The sequence below is a fragment of the Bombina bombina genome, chromosome 2, assembly GCF_027579735.1.
Source record: "Bombina bombina isolate aBomBom1 chromosome 2, aBomBom1.pri, whole genome shotgun sequence".
NCBI classification, from domain to species: domain Eukaryota; kingdom Metazoa; phylum Chordata; class Amphibia; order Anura; family Bombinatoridae; genus Bombina; species Bombina bombina.
In genome coordinates, this window is record NC_069500.1 from 242,116,662 (window position 1) to 242,135,082 (window position 18,421).

Sequence of the window (18,421 nt, forward strand, 5' to 3'; positions counted from 1 at the left end):
AAGCTGATTAAAATTGCATGCTCTAATTTACTTCTATTATCATTTGTTCTTCGTTCTCTTTGCATGTTTTCTTGAAAAGCTGAGACGCTTGCTTAGGAGCCACACCATTTCTGGAGCAGTATATGGCAGCAGTTTTAAAAAGATGTTATCAATTTTCAAAAGCACAAGATGGCAGCACTATTTCCCAACCATGTAGTGGTCCAGATGCCTACATATAGTTCTCTTCAAAACAGAATATCATAGGAACAAAGCAAATTTGTTAACGGAAGTATATTGGGGGGGGGATCCTTAAATGGTATGCTCTGTCTGAATCAAAAGAAATTGTGTTTCATGTCCCTTTAAAACTGTAAAAGCTAGGCAGTTTCCAATGTATTCAGTGTAGGCGAAGTTGCAATGAGTCACATCCCTCTGGGTGTCTTAGTACAGAGACAATGTAGCCAGTGACAAAATAAAAAGGCAAGACAGTTACTGAAATATACTGTGTTGCATTTTGTTTGCAGTGATAACACACAATTACCAAGACAGTTTTTAAGCGAGTACAGTTTGGTAAATACGTCTGAAGCTTAAATGCAAGTATTAAAGCCACAACAGGAGTGAAAAAATGCAAACTAGTAAACAGAAACAATCAAAAAACCTGTTGACAAAGCCAGGTGAGAATACCAGTCACAAGAGGTTACCAGACTTGAAGTGAACAAAGAATTCAGAGAACTGCACATCCACAAATTCTTTCTGAAACAGGGGAGTGGGGGGGGTTGGCAGAAAATAAAAATACTTACTCCTTGGAGTCCTTTAAATTGAATTGATGGGCGCGATGATATAGAATTCTGTGAAAGAAAGATAAAACCACATAAATATAGAGGACAAGATGTAAAGAATTATTCATTTATAAGGGATAAAACAGTAGGATCTTACCATAATTTTAAAGTGACAGTTCACCCAAAAATTCTCCCCTTTAAAATGGCTCCCAGTGATCCATTTCACCTGCTGGAGTGTATTAAATTGTTTACAAGTAGCCCCTTTACCCCTATTTTGACATTTGAAATAGCCGATTTAGCCTGTGGTATCCCCACCTATACTGAAAGTTGAACTACTCGAGTCCAGGTTATTGAATAGCCTAAGAAACCCAGCCAGCAGAAGAAATTAGTGGGGTGCAGGATAGTTTAAGTAATACAATTATAATTTTCCATTGCTCTAAGTATTGAGCTTTGGTTTTCCAGACAAAGATAAGGAAGCAAGTGTGTGTACACAAAATAACATAATGAGATATGATATTGCCTGAAACCCAATTGTAATATTTGGTTTAAAAAGCACAAAACTAGCTACTTCATAAACACAAATAAACAAAAAAGCAATTTCATACATTTTGTACCATGCAGCTGGTATAAGTCATTAAAAATACATTAAGATAAACAATTTTACAGTGTAATATATGTCTGCTATTTCTAAACAAAGGGGATCCCAGAGAATCATTTACAACCATTTGTGCCATGATTACACACTGTTTGTAAATAACTTCAGTGAGAAACCTAAAAATTTGTGAAAAAGTTAACTATTTATTCTATATGATCGCATTTGGCAGTGAAATGGTGGCATGAAATAACCCAAGGTATTGATCTAGGCCCATTTTGGTATGGGTATATATCTATATCTCCCCAATTTCTGTTTAAATGTAGTCATGACAAAAATGCTCTGGTCTTTTGGGGAAGTGCTTGTCTGAAATGCCCGGTCCTTAAGGGGTTAATATATCTATATCTCAAGCTACAATGGCAAAGCCATGCATGCTTGCTATTTCTTAACACAGAGGATCCCAAAGAAGCTTTTACAACCATTTGTCTTATAGCTGCAGTAGGTGTGTGTAAATAATTTTGGTTAGAAACCCAAAATTTTTGAAATGCAAAAAAAAGTTAAACGTTTTTTGGGTTTTTTTATTATCACTTTTGATGACAAAATGGTGGCATGAACTATACCAAAATGGGCCTAGATTAAAAAGGGACACTCAAGTAAAATTAAACCATAATTTCATTAAAATGTGCAGTCTTTATATTTACAGTCACCAGCTCCTACCGAGCTGAAAAAAACACAAAAAAAAAAAAAAAAAAAAACACATCTACTACTCATTTTAAGTTCAGATTAAGGGGTCTATTTATCAAAGGCTTGAGGGGACGGGATTGCACGTGAGCGCAAAATAGCCAAAAAATGCGAACAAGGGCGTGTACATGCGCCCCTGTCTACCGCAGCTTGATAAATCGACCCCTAAATGCTATTTTTTTTAATATCATCCATTTGTCAATTATAAATTACTTTATTTTCCGGTCCTTTAATACCATGGGGCCAATTTATCATCTGTCTATCCGACATACATTGCTGTCAGCATTTATAGAACTGCTTGTGCAATGCTACCCCCTGCAGATTTGCGGCCAATTAGCCGCTAGCAGGGGGTGTCAATCAGCCCGATCGTATGAGATTGGGCGGATTGATGACCGCAGACGGATCAGTTAAGGAGCAGCGAGAGAGCGAGCGCGATAGTTGGTAAAACCCTGTAAGATCACACTGCTGCCATATAGTGTCCCAGACACTTCTGAGCTTATGTCCCTAGATTTAAACAAAAGAAACGAGAAAAAAAAAAATTGGCAATAGAAGTAAATTAGAAAGTGGTTTGAAATGGCATAAGCTATCTGAATCAGAAAAGATTTTTGTGTTTATGTCCCTATAAAAAAAAAAAAAAAAACACAACAAGTATTTGTTGGCACAGTTCTGCCACAGAAGACTGAAAGAATAAAAACTCCATACAGGAAGAATTTAAGGAAAACAAGCAGCACAAGGGGTAGAGGTCAGACCTGTTTAATTCCTGTCATAAGGAGAAAAAAAAAAAAAAAAAAACTAAATTTAAGGTTTATTGAAAAATATCTCAGACAGCAAATTGTAGTAAGCAGCCAGCTACACAAACAGGAAGTAGTGAAGTTGTAAAGCATCCTGGCTTCTTCTACAAGGCATAAATACATATGTCTCGATTATACCAAGACATTACAGGTGGCCCTCGGTTTACAAAGGTTCAATTTGCACCTTTTCAGAACAACTTTTTTTCAGTCATGTGACTGCTATTGAAAAGCATTGAGAAGCAGTGCATTGATTAAAATAGCCAGTAGGTGGAGCTGTCCGCTTGCGTTGCAGCAAAGATATGCAAGCCAAGCAAGCTGAAATTAATCAGTTTAATCAGACCTGAGCTATCGAGCAGCTTGCAAAGGAACAAGATCTTCCTGTCTATAAATCAGTCCAGATTGGATTGCATAGAAAGAACGGCTTTCAAAAAATGCAATTAAACTCCGTTGTGTGATTTTATTAGGTTTATAATACTGTTTAGCAAATGTTTTTGTTCATTTAACTTAGTTTATATATTCTGTGTTGTGATTATTTTATTAGGTTTGCCATTTAAAGTGTTCATTTCAAAGCTTTAAAAATTAGGTGTAAACTGAGGGCTACCTGTACTATATTGTTTCTGAGTGAGTGAGAGCGAGAGAGCGCTAGAGTGTGTGTCAAATTTGAACTGTAACGACTAACCCTGATCATATCAGGGGATACAATATATGTTGTCATAGGGTCATACCATTAATGCTGTTAGGTACTAAGCACGCAGATCATTGACACAATATCAGCACATCAGAGTCTAAGTGCAGTGATACTACTAAACTGGATTCAAATTAAAAAATAACTGCATTAAATGTGTGGTGAACAGCCTCTGCTCTGCACTTGCACACAGGTCACTGAAATAAATTCCCGGGGAGATAAGTCATATCTCATCTACAGTATTGAGACATGTCATAGCCACTACCTGTGGAGCTTCAGAAAACATGCCGACGACAATCATGGAATAAATTTGTTATAGAATTTGTAATAAAAAAAATAAAAAAAGGAGGAGCATGCATATTTGTTAAAGTGTTCACAGGCTACGATTACATAGTCAGTGCTTTAGGTCAGGTGCATGATCAGCGGCAGCGCACCAGCTATTTTTGAAGAGAGTCTAAAGTGCTTATGTTTGTTACAGGACTGGCAAAACAAGGGTAAATTATAGTACGAGAGAGAAGTCCAATGTCTTGTCAAAATTTGCTAATTCCTGAGATTTGCTTGGAATAGCTACAATTACATAATCTCACTCCACATTTCAAAAGAATGTGTGGAATGCGATTATGTAATTACAAGCATGCACACATGGATGTGGCAAATCTCAACGAAGAGACACATGGTGGTAGCCACTCGATGGAGGAAATTTTAGTCCTAATTTCTTCTTAAAGCAGCCATGGACATGCGTGCACAGCTAATCTAAGTAGCAAATTTCAACTGCGTCATTTCTCATTCATCTACACATAATCAAAATTAAATAAAGTGTTGTTCCACCTCTCCAACACTTTTTAATATGCACTTCTTAGTTACAGGCACATATGTAATCAAGATTATATAAAATCACCACATCATCCTTTTATATGCACATTAAAGTGAATGTCAAAGTTCAAGAATGAGTGCATGGTTTTTAAAAATACCATTATAAACAGGGGCACTTTCATTCACCAGTTTTGTTAAAATACTTGCTTTTTCAGCTTCAAAAAGAAAAGGTAATTCCCCCTCCTGCTGCTCGTCTTCTTACATCAGCAATGACGAAAACGGCATCCTCCAATCACAGCTTCCCCCCCCAGGGGAATCATTGCCCGAGGTAACCAGATTAGTCATTGCCGACGTATGAAGTGACGAGCGGCAGGAGGGGGAATCGCTTTGCTTGTTTTAAGAAGGTAAGTATTTTAACAAAACGGGAGAAATGTAAGCTTTCATGAATAAAAGTGCCCCCGTTCTTAATAGTATTTTTTAAAAACCGGGCACTCATTGAAAGTTGACATTCACTTTGATTAAAGGGCCAGTAAACGCAACAGATTTGCATAATCAACAAATGCAAGATAAGACAAAACAATAGCATTTACTCTGAATTTCAAATGAGTAGTAGATTCTTTTCTAACACATTTCAAAGTTATGTATATTTCCACTCCCCGTGTACCATGTGATCGCAATCAGCCAATCACAAATGCATATATGTATAGTCTAAGTTCTTGCACATGCTCAGTAGGAGCTGGTGACTAAAAAAAAAAAAAAAACGTAAATATAAAAGACTGTGCACATTTTTTTTTAATGGTAGTAAATTGGAAAGTTGTTTAAAATGACATGCTGTATCTGAATCCTGAAAATGTAATAAAACCTGAGTGTACCTTTAAGCTTACTCCTAATTCACCAACTGTACAATACAGGAGCTGATCAAGCAGACAAATCAATGTAGCTTACAGTTAATTATACATACTTGAGCTCAAATGAACATTAAAATGTTGGCGGTGGAGTGACGCCTTATTTAATTCTGATTAGAAATGTAATTGAAATGATGCAGTCGAAAAGTGCTACCAGGTTTAGCTGCGCATGTCCATGACCGCTTTAAGAAATGAGGACTAAAATTTCCACTCCATCGCGAATGGCTACCACCATGTGCACTCTTGTAATTACCTAATCGCATTCCACACATTCCTTAGAAACATGTGGAGTGTGATTATGTAATTGTGCCCATGCGCATATGGAGGTAGCACCGGGTCCAGAAGCAAACACTGCTCCAGAGGCAGTTATGCAGGAGCAGTAAGTGTCAGGACCTTTGCATCCCATATGGATAAAGACCACGTTTAGTCTGCACGTTACAAAGATAATTGTAAAATTTAACAAAACATTTTTTAATTTGTTTTCTGTAAAAAAAAAAATTTTATAGGGACATAAACAAAACTTTTTTCATGATTCAGTTAGAACATACTGTTTAACAATTTTGCAAATTCATTTTATAATTCTGTTCTTAGTTTTCTTGTTATTGTTGAAAAGCAGGAAGGTAAGTTCTGGAGTGTGTCTGCAGCACTATATGGCAGCAGTTTTGCAAACATTTTATACATTAGCAAGAGCACTATCTCCTGTCATGTGCTCCAGGCGTAATACGCTACCTATCTAGTTATCTCTGCTAGAATGAACATGAGAATGACACAACTAATAAATGTAAATTGGAACCTTTATCATTGTATTTTCTAGCTGAACGTTGAAGGAACATTTTTGGATTTTATGTTCCTTTAAAGCATCTCACTGTCCACCAATTAAAGTGGGGATTTATAAGCCAGTGAGCAATCAGCCCCCAGTTGTACAAACCTATACCAAAACTGCTTCAAATTACATTTACAGGTAAACTAGAATTAGTACCTTGCAATGCAAATCTTTACATTCTACAGTAAGATCATGGATACACACATCACTTCCTTGTGCCTTTAACACTTTTATAATTTAGGAGTAAAGAAAGTTATTTTGCACAAGCAGTAGATTGTTTCCTGTTAAACCATAAACACTCATTTAGCAGCCTAATATAATCGTGCCCTCCAGCTGGAAACACGTTTACTCATTGGAGTATTTTGTGTTAGTTTGTAGTATGACAGACTGGTTTAAAAGCACCATTTTCATAAGATGGCTGGAAGGGGGAAAGGTATTGAGGAGAAAAAGCCAAGTACACAGGAGCTAAATCCTCAGAAATGTGTGGTCTCTGAGATCAGTTGTAGAATAAAATGAAAGCGAGTAGTTTCCCTTGTGAAACACAAATTTCAATCTCTGTGGTGTTAAATAATAATTTTAGATACCTACGATGGTACTTATTACCCTCCACAAATGATAAATGCTGGAGGAAATAGGGACAAATGGGACACTTTATCCTATTTCGTGGGATTGTCCAAGAATTAAACAGTATTGGGAATTTATCAAAAACTATATAAATACCACACTCAATTGTGACTGGCCCCCTTTTTTATTCAACACTATTCCTAAGCCCCAATACAAAAAACACGCCAAACTATTCCATATACTCCTGAATAGTGCTAAACTATGTCTAACCTAAGTAAATATAAACCTTAAGCTATAAAATATTTTTACCTGACCACAAACGGATTATTTCTACGATCTGATGTTCCTATGGGAGTCGGCAATACAAGCACCGCTTATTGGCCAAAACACGCAATACAAGCTAAATTTTGCAATTGCCATCTTTAGGTTATCTAATCTCATTCATCACAACTCCTTTGAGTAATACATGCCTTTCGATATGTAACACCAGTTAAGTATGACAATATAATGATACAGCACTATATTATGTGTAGTATGCAACTTGTGTACAATTGTTTCCTTTCCTCTTTATTTTTTATTTTCCCCTTCCCTCCCACTACTTTATTTCTATTTAAAATCAGTTCATCTATGTTATTTAAAATATAATACTTTAAGTCTCCATTCCAAAAATGAGAGATCATCTAAAAGGGACATTAAACCCAATTTTTTTCTTTCACAATTAAGAAAGAGCATGCAATTTTAAACAACTTTCTAATTTACTTCCATTATCTACATGGCTTAATTCTCTTGATATTCTTTGCTGAAAAAGCATATCTAGATAGGCTCAGTAGCTACTGATTGGTGGCTACACAGATGCTGCGTGTGATTGGTTCACCCATGTGCACTGCTATTTTTTCAACAAAGGATATCTAAGGAATGAACCAAATTTAATAGAAGTAAATTGGAATGTTGTTTAAAATTGTATTGTCTATCTGAATCATGAAAGAAAAAAAATTGGGTTTAATGTCCCTTTACTATACTTACCAAAATGATACCTACTGATTTGATTTATGAAACAATTAGGAACAAGTCTGTATATTTTAGACAAACTTTTTTCCATGATATATTATTCTAAAGTGTTATTTTGTTATAACAAGACTTTAATCTGCAACTTAATCTATTTGTTTAGAATGACAGCACTAAAATAAGTGACCAACTGAAGTCAATGCAGATAAACGGCACACTTCCTGTACACTTTTCACATTAAATGGTAATCTATTAGCTTGATGGGGGAGGGGAAGCATCAGCATGAGATAAATTGGCTACTCTACTGGAAAACACAATGGGAAACAATGAAGATGTGCAGTCTGAAGACAACCCTGAACATGCATATCAAATGAGGACCGATCTGGAACAAACCACCCTTTTGCACCCTACTGCTAAACCTGAGTTGGAACTGTGTGAAACTACATTCAAATCTTAACACTAAAAGTAATGATATATTAAAAGCAAAGGATAGCTGTTATTCAGTTCTTTGTAGAGCGCCAATAGATTCTGCTGCACTATTCAAGAATATACAGTTTTTTTTATTTAAATTTTTTATTAGTTTATACTAAACAAATAAAGGTCAAGCTTTAGCCACCATGTTAAAACATTCTCTTCTCTCCCCTGCTGCAGCCAGTTAGGAACAATTATAAATGAGTTGATAAATTAAATGATTGCAGTGTCTAATGCATTGATATGAATATTTAGAGCGCTATATAGGGATAGTAAAAACTAAGATTTTAATACAAAAATAATTATGTGCAATATAGCACATAGATATAAACACTTTAAAATGACATGGTGGGACAAAAAAAAAAGCTATCAAAATAGTGGGTTTTCTAGGGACCTTATAATCACAAGACATTGCTTATGTCTTGCTATAGAACATATCCGCCAAGTCTAAACATTTTTTAAATACTACAGTTTTTATTTGCAGCATTTTTTCTCCCAATAGTCAAACTCGACCCACTACTTGCCTTGTCTGAAGGAGCACATATGTGCTAGCCAGTCAAATTTAGTTACAAAGAACATTGTTTTTCACTTATTGGTTAAAGCCAGTTAGGGAAATATATGCAGCAGGGTAACCCTTGATAAATTTACAGTAAACTTATATTTAAAAAAAAAAAAAACATTTGATATCAAAACATAGAAGCTAACCACTTTCTTCCCTATTTTAAGGTTCATGAAAGATTAGTGTGTGTTGCAATATGTAGGGCTGGAATGGCTCGTCTAGCTCTGCATGATGCTGCTGTAATTACCCTATTGTAAGCGCCACAAGAAGCAAACAGCTATTCAGCAAATGGATGATTTAAAGCAGCAATGACTCAGTTACAACCCCATTTTGAGATGACTTCATTCTTGCAAGGGTAGTTACAGCTTCTGATCCCCTGTGAACTTGGGGGGGGGGGGAAGAAGATAGTAAACCTATAAAGTAACCAAACTATAAAAGAAAGACCTATTACATATATTTACCCCAGTAATGGTGTTTTAACCACACTGCAGAATTTGAGAACAGCACACACACACCAACAAACTTAACAACCTGGTGCTCTGCTGATAAGTATACAAACATTCAGAAAAATGTATTCAGGCTTGGCAATCATCCTATAGATAAATAGCAGGCAAACACAGGAATATATCTTCAAACGCCCTTAATATGCAGAAATATGAAACAGGCCCAAACACAAGCTTTTCTCAAATGGAGGCCAGACAGACGCATCATAATCTAAAGGTTATTCATTCTGAAATAGATTCTTTAATTGTATAGCAATCTGCTGTATATTCATGGCTGTAATGTTTAACGTTTTTAGTCAATTAATCCATTTACAATGCCATGCTCTCCCAGAGGTTTCTGTCAGATTATTTTGCCATTTTTCTAAATTGAAGATATCGCATATTGGGTTTGTAGTTCTCAAAACCCAATATTTGTGTCTGCAGAAATACACGCCTCTTCGCAGAACAAAAATGTTTTTAAAATGATCAGAGTTGGGGGGGGGGGATCATTTGGGTTTCATATAGAGAATACAAATTTCAAATTTACTTCTATAAAAATGTTTTGCTTCATTGTCTTTGTATCCTTTGTTGGAGAGCAATGTTACTAGGGCCTAGCTTAAAACATAGGGTGAGACAGTGACAAGCAGCTAGCTCACAGTAGTGAGTTTCTCCTGAGCCTACCTATGTATGCTTTTTAACAATGGATACCAAAAGAACAAAGCATATTAGATGAGAAGTAAACAGGAAAATTGTTAAAATTTGCACGCTCTTTATAATGAAGTTTAATTTTGACTTTCCTGTCCCTTTAATGTCATTGCTCCCCTGCAAATCTATGTACACAGAATCAACCCACACTAAAGTCAACCATAGCGTTTTAGAAATGCTAGAGTTTACTGTAGAAACAAATAAAGGGCACTTTCATTGATGAAGTATAAAGATACTTCATGCAGAAAGTGCCTTTATTCGTTTCAACCGTTAGCTGCTACAGCAGCCCACAGCAAAAAAATATTTTGCTAAGAGGTGACGTTTTCACCTCTTAGCAAATAGCCGTGCGGTAAATCCAGCTCCCATGGGCACCAAGCCGAATTTACCGCACGGCTACTGGCCAAGAGGTGAAAACGTCACTTAGCAAAAAGTGTTTTGCCCGTGGGCTGCCGTAGCAGATAAGAAATCAAACGGTTGAAACAAATAAAAGCACTTTCTGCTTTTCAACAGTCAACCCTAGCGTTTCAAAAACGCTATGGTTGACTTTCACTTAAAGGGACATGAAAGACAATTTTTTTCTTTCGTGATTTAGAAAGAGCATGTCATTTTAAACAACTTTCTAATTTACTTCTATTATCTAATTTGCTTCATTCTCTTGATATCACTTGCTGAAAAGCATATCTAGATATGCTCAGTAGCTGCTGATTGGTTGCTGTACCTAGAGGCCTTGTGTGATTGCTATTTCTTCAACAAAGGATATCTAAAGAATTGAGCAAATTAGATAATAGAAGTAAATTTGAAAGTTGTTTAAAATTGCATGCCCTATCTGAATCATGAAAGTTTAATTATGACTAGACTGTCCCTTTAAGTTTTAAGAAGTACAATTTTGTCCTATATATATATATAAAGTAAAATCCACATACTGAGTGTTATAAATATAAACTTCAGAATAAAACTTTACACAACTGTTTGTCCAATTTTTTTTAAGCAGCAGAACAAATTTTTATAATTAAGCAAAACCACAAACTGTTGGAAGAGAGGTAGAACTAGTAAGAGGTAGACTAGAACGGTTTATAACATTTTGTTATTCACTCTTTCAGAAACTTTGCATTGAAATGCAAAAAATGTCAACATGGCCACATGCTCCTGGCTGAGGCTGGCTCTCTTTTTGCAGCTATATGGCTTGCAGCAGAGAAGAGGCGCTAAGATGGTGTTGAGGTGCCTGAGATGCACAAGTAGGGTTTTACCAATTTCACCAAGGTGGGCTATTTATCTTTCTTTGTTAGCTCTCATCAATGCAAGGGGCCTCAACAAAGTAAGCCTGGACTTCATTCTGACATAAAAAAAAAATAAAAAAAATAAAACATATATACTTAGAGGTTGAACTTGGTACATATTCCAATTAATTTAAAAAAAAAAAAAAAAAAAAAAAAAAAAAAAGGGCTAAAGACTATATATCTGTAACAGGACACAGCCTTACACATTAATCTATACAGTACATATAATCAGCAATAGCAAGCAAGCCGCTAATAACTGTGCAAACAGATAATGATGCACATCAATTCATGTAACAATTGCCATCAATCTAAAGCATAGTCCCAAATCACCTGATTTAATATAAACAATCCAAATGATGACTATTATTTCTGGGTTGCACATAAGACAGGAGTAGTTGTAAACTTAAGAAACTTAGTGTCCTGAAATAGTGAAGAATCTGTAGACATCCTTTAGGCTAAGGGCATAACCATAAAACACAATACCATGTGCAGGAGCTCATTGGAGTGAAGCAGCTGGTGTCGTGCACAGACCAACTAATCGATTATGAGATGCGTTGACAACTATTTTCATAATCTATTATGCCAATTAGTTGTTGAAGCTCTACAACGAATAGATTGTTTGGAGTGGAATAGATCTGCACAAGGACCCAAGTGTGAGGAGTGGGGCAAGCATTAAAAATAAAATATTGTTGTAGTTCAATAAAATCCTTTTTAATAATTTAAAAAGATATGAAACCCAAATATTCTCTTTCATGGTTCAGATAGAGCATGCAATTTTAAGCAACTTTCTAATTTTTTTCCTATTATCAATGTTTCTTCGTTCTCTTGGTAACTATTTGAAAAAGCAGGCATGTATGCTCAGGGTAGCGCTTCCTGATTATTGGTGGCTACATTTAGCCACCAAGCACTACCTAGGGTGCAGAAACAAAAATTGGCTGCCTCCTAAGCTTACATGCCTGCTTTTTCAAATAAAGTTACCAAGAGAACAAAGAAAAATATGAGTAAATTAGATAGTTTAAATTGCATGCTCTATCTGAAACATGAAAGAAAAAAAAATTGGTTTCAAATCCCTTTAAGGTAAAGGTTATTTGTCCCCTTCCAATAAATTACAGCTTATCAAATATTAATGATTAACCTATTAAACTGGAGATAGTTCACCTCACAATAATTGCATATTTAAAGATATAACCAAATCAATGAGAGTCTGATATAAATGGAAAAATAATCTGAAAAGTTATTCTTAAAATGAAAACCACAATTTAAAATTGATCTAAAAAAAAAAAAAAAAAAAAAAAAAAAAAAAAAAAAAAATCGGAATTACCGATTAGCAGGGATGCATAATTCCTATCGCCCGACGCCTGGGACATGCAGTTCTGGGTGCAGGCCAGGGCATGTGTTTTTTTCACATTTAGCCCTGCTGTGGGCAAGAAGACTGTTAATTCTTTTTTTCTTATTAAGCAGACCATTATTATAGCTTTTCTTTATTAAAGGAACATTAAACACAATTTTTTTTTCTTTCATGATTTAGAAAGAACACGCAATTTTAAACAACTTTGCAATTTACTTCTGTTATGTAATGTGCATCATTCTCTTGATATGCTTTGATGAAAAGCATATCTAAATAGGCCCAGTAGCTGCTGATTGGTGGCTGCACATAGATGTCTCATGCGATTGGCTCACCCATGTGCAATGCTATTTCTTCAACAAAGGATATCTGAATAAAGAAAATTAAAAGTAATTTGTAATGTTGCTTAAAATTGTATTCTCTATCTGAATCATGAATGAAAAATTTTGGGTTTCATGTCCCTTTAAGCAGACAGTAAAAGTTGTATTTATTTTTTATTTCCCTTATTGCGCCACCGGTTTAACAGCCCCTCCCTCCATGCTTGCAGTGTTGGAGACTCAGTGGAGGCGAGTGGTAGACTTGCCCCTCAGTGATTTCCTGGCTGCGCAAGCTCTATTATACACCGAGTATAAGAGATCGGCTTGCTCCGATTATGCTCCTGCACTACAGTTAGCTAATCTGAGTTGGAGGTGGTAAGTTTTGAAAATGCATAAATATTTGTATGATTTTGCTTACTTAAAAAATGTTTTATTCAACTGAACTTTGCTGCCGTTTTCCAGCGTTTTCTGTATGGGTAACAGAAAACGCTGGAAAACCTACCTCAAAGTGAAACAGCAGCAAAGTGAAGCTGAATAATACAATTTAAGTAAGCAAAATCATACAAATATTTATGTATTTTGAAAAACGTACCCCCCTTCAGATCACAGATTAGCCAACAGCAGCGCAGGAGCAGAATATAAAATCAGCGTTCTAATGAAGCAGGGAATAGAGATCAGTCCATCTTTGGATCTGACTGGAGCAATAAAGTTCCGCCGTGGCTAGCACTTTACACACAGAAGTCGACCTCTATCCATACAGCACGGCCCTTCCTTTGAGTGCCAGCTTTAACAGAAAAAGCTGAGTGAGGTACTACAAACCAATGGCAGGAACTTGGATCCACAAAGCAGGGCTGACATACAACAATCTGCCTCCTTAACTGACTGATGACCGGGTGCTCTGACATGTCAATATTGGACCACAGTCTTAGAACACACTATATCCCATAATATGAATCATTAATGTTATTTTATCTATGGGAATTGCCACTAATAGTACTGTAGAGCAGTTTATTCTTGATAGGATGATGTCCTTATTTATGCTGCATGTATGTAGATCCTAAATGATGTATTTGGGGCTTGCTCCACTAACAGTTAGGCTTAACAGACTTAAGGGTCGATTTATGAAAGCCTCCGGTAGGCTTTGCACCCCTTAAGCCCACTACTTTTCTAACCTTTCGCCACCTCTTAGTTGGCAAATTTCAATTGACAGCTCCTTCCCGCACGTGATTGGCTGTCTGCGGGTGGGATTGCTCGCAAGCGCAAAATAGCATGTGTGCAATGCTGAATTCCAGCAGCAAAATTCAGCACACCAGAGGCTGCATGTGCGCACCAGCTTGATAAATCTACCAATTACCATGCATATGACAGCATTGTTTTGCTATGCTAACAAGACACATTCATATTCTTAAAGGGACAGTATACACTAATTATAACATGATTAAATGCACCAGAGTCTGAACTATATTAAAACAAACACCTTTTGCAGCAATTGATTTGTAATGGTCAATTCAACACTTCCTTCTTTAGAGGAACCAATACCGAAAAGTCTGGCATTTCTACTGAAGCCAAAGATTAACACAACAGTGGCAATCACTGTCATTTCCAAACAGCACACTTCCAGAAGTTACAGGAAGATGCAAACTCCATTATGTCATTCCCATGCATTACTACTTAGCCCTATCGCTAGGCATTAATATTCCCATGTGTAAGAATAAACTATGATATTATTGGACAGCACAATATTCCTAATGAGGTAACTTCCCTCTGTCATAGATGGAGGAACCTCTGAACACTGGTGAGCCTAACACACACAAGCTGTGCACAGCAATGTAACTACAAATCTCTCCCACACTATGTATACCACAAATGTTCATTAATCTCTACATCTTACTTGCTAACACTACTAACTACTCTTACACAATAAAAGTTAATTACTGTATACTGCAATATGCAACTGGGAAATCCCATTCTTATCCAAAAATAGGTCACTGAAAACAAATTTAATTTTATCAAAAAGTTGACAAATGTATATCAGACCTAAAAAAAGGGACATAGTAAACTAGATTTTCTTTGAATAAATGTTTTGTAGATTATCCATTTATATAGCCTATCTGGGAGTGTATTTGAAAATCAGCACAGTGTTTAAAATAAGCAAAACTATACATTTTTAAAGACTCCTAACCAAACCCCAAAATATTAGATATATACAGATTCAAGCTTGCTCCTATTTGTCTAATGGGTCTTTATATATGCAGGGAAGAGGGGGGTATGCTCTTCCTGAATTCCCAGCCCTTTTAACTGGGTGTCCTAGCTTAACCTCATCAACAGTGCTAAACTTGGACTTTAGTTTTTAAAAAGTTTTTATACTGGATTTTTATCTCAGTATCTGTGCATATTGCGCAGTTATATGAAAATTGGTTCTTTTAAATGAGCCAAGCAAGGATGTTTGTGTATAAATATAAGCAGTATAATGCAAAGTGTTAACTGCAATTGTATAAGTGTGGCTCCCACAAAATAAGACTGATTTGAACTAAATTAAAGCTATTAAAAAAAACAAAAAAAAACCTTCACTACAATTTTAAAAATTATGTGCAGGACAACCTTTCATAGCAAGAGCAAATGTAAGCTGTAAACAAGTTGTGGGTTTCACAAGTTCAATCCAGCCAATAGTAATGCCATGCAACAAAACAATTCCTAAAAGGAACATTGTAAGCTTTACATGATTATAAAGAGTGCAAGGATGGTCAAAATAAAATATAACAAAATCTAAAGGTGTTGGGCGTTAATAAAAACGAATCCTAAAACCAGCTTTGTAAGGAGAGGGAAAATATTAAGCATTAAATCTGCTTAGCCACTAATTACTTGAGCAAACAGCCAAATACTGACGTTCATATTGATCCAACGGACTATCTGTACCAATCTAACCAGAAGAGATTGTTCCTGCTCACAGAAGTGCAGTTCTCTCAGATAATACGATGCATCTGTGTTAGATAGATTCAAGCAGAGATCCAGGTTCTCCAGTTTTCCTGCTATTATCTTCCTGCCTTTAAAGTCTATTCTTTAAACACTCACTGCTTGAAGATCAAAGTACTGCAAGCTCTGGTTCATGGAAATGTACAGTATACAGAGCAGTGCCTGATAAAAGCACCAGCGGATAACATTATGTTGCCATCTATAGTCCAAAGTGTCTGGATATTTGGACTTCGGTGTTCTTGCAGGAGATTATAAATGTCTGCTTGAACCTTGAAAACTTGCATTGGTCACTCCTGCTCTAAAATGATCATTTTACAGGGGAAAAAAAAGTGCACATGGTTTTGGGATCAAAGCCACAAGGAAGAACCGACTTGTCATTAAAAGGGACATAAGAATTGTATAATTGCAATAATCTTAAAAAAAAAAAAAAGGAGCCAAGTCCAAAACCTTTATGAATGCATTGAAAGTCCTGCAGTTTTTCATCAGCCAACTTCCCATGCAACTGGTCACCTTATGCGGAGGAGCCAATGCATAATAGTTACTGTAATAGACTTGGATAGCTACCTTTAGAAGGATTAAAGGGACAGTCAAGTCCAAAAAAAAACTTTCATGATTTAAATAGGGCATGCAATTTTAAACAACTTCCCAATTTACTTTTATCACCAATTTTGCTTTGTTCTCTTGGTATTCTTAGTTGAAAGCTAAAACTAGGAGGTTCATATGCTAATTTCTTAGACCTTGAAGACTGCCTCTAATCTGAATACATTTTGACCACTAGAGGGCATTAGTTCACATGTTTCATATAGATAACATTGAGCTCATGCACGTAAAGTGACCTAGGACTGAGCACTGATTGGCTAAACTGCATGTCTGTCAAAAGAACTGAAATAAGGGGCAGTCAGCAGAAGCTTAGATACAAGATAATTACAGAGGTAAAAAGTATATTAATATAACTGTGTTGGTTGTGCAAAACTGGGGAATGGGTAATAAAAGGGATTATCTTTCTTTTTAAACAAAAATTCTGGTGTTGACTGTCCCTTTAACAAAATGTACTTTGCAGTATCTTATCACCTCTACTGGGTCCAGTTAGGCACAAATATGTATAAGGATTAGGCTCGTCTATAGTGTGCACTTTCAAATTCTATGAATTGGAAAATGCACAATGTTTAGAGTTAAAGGGACAGTCAACACCAGAATTTTTGTTGTTTATAGATAGACAATCCCTTTATTACCCATTACCCAGTTTTGCATAACCAACACTGTTGGAAAGACATTTTCTAAAGCCAGTTGGGGGCAGATAAATGAGATTCTGTACTGAGAAAATATTTACTGTGTAGCATATAGCTAGGGCAATGTTCTAAATCCTGCTGTAGGACGGGGGGGGATCAGCAGTAAATTACTTATAAAAGGGACATTACTTTAATTATGTACTTTCATTATTTCACCCTCTTTACAAGTACCGCCTACCTTGATTACAATTTAAAAAGGTGTAGGAAATGAGCCTTAACAGGCTTAGTGAAAATGGGAAACCCAAATACAGAACTATTTATAAATGCAATTCTTTCTGAAAACACTGGAAGTATACTGCCCAGGTTACCAACTCAGACCTATTTGTGTAACCTGCTCTCTGGTTAATAAAGTACAATCTGCCCATTCTGGGAAAGTAACTTGAGCTACCCGTGTCAAGTGAGAAAATGAACACTGTACCAGTTCTTTAGCAGCACCACCACTGGTAGCTAAAGGGGTTTTGTGCATTGTCAATTCATAGCACACTTTTAGCAGAGGGGAATCCTTTTAAACACTTCCACGGGACATTGTCAGTCGTGGATGAATAAGTGGCAAGAGAAGCCTAAAAAAAGACTGCAAGACTAAATGCAAATACGTGTTTGTTTTACACTTTGCTCTAGGTGTAAACATTAAAATAAACATGCACATATACCATAAATAGTAAAGCATATCTATACAGGACACACAGGTTTAAAAAAAAAAAAAAAAATTCATGCGAATCACAAACAATGCACCCCCTAAATAAAAAAAAAAAAGTCTAATATGAAATTGCACAATAGAGAAACAAAATAGCTAGTAAGCAGTTTCCAGCATGGGATATTTGGGGTATTAAGTTTGTAAGGTCTTTTTTATTCAAATAAAGCCACCCATAATCAAGCTAGGCAGCAATTATTAATCCTGTCAAGCGAGAGATGCAGCACGTACATAGCTTTCATTTGCCACGTGATCATATTAAAAAAAAAAAAAAAAAAAAAAAAAGTTACGAAATAGGAAATCCTTTAGTTGTGAGTGTCATTTAATATGACTTAAAGCTGCGGTACAAAGACAGCTGTAATACACAATTACAGCAAGAGTTTGGATTTGATCATAAGGGTAGAATACTGGGTGGCCATAAGCGGGGGGAAAAAAAGCTCATATGCACTTTTATTTTTTTATAAAAAGGTAGGAGAAAGAAAGACATTTAAAAAAAAAAAAAAAAAAAGTATATAATTTAAAAACTGCTGAATATATCTCCCTATAAATTTTACTCCATTAGCACAAATGCTTTTAGAAAAAACTACTGTTTTTCTGTGGCATACGCATATATCCTGTTAAGGGGCTGTACACCAGTA

At 35.9% G+C, this 18,421-nt stretch overlaps 1 protein-coding gene across 1 annotated transcript in view; it reads right to left on the reverse strand.

Moving 5' to 3' along the window:
* The window catches only part of ELL2 (elongation factor for RNA polymerase II 2), a 168,791-nt gene that overhangs the window by 144,947 nt on the left and 5,423 nt on the right, over positions 1-18,421 (reverse strand). Inside the window, exon 2 of the mRNA XM_053701504.1 lies at positions 777-824. Coding sequence (XP_053557479.1) covers positions 777-824 — 48 coding nt within the window. The remainder of the gene's footprint in view (positions 1-776; positions 825-18,421) is intronic.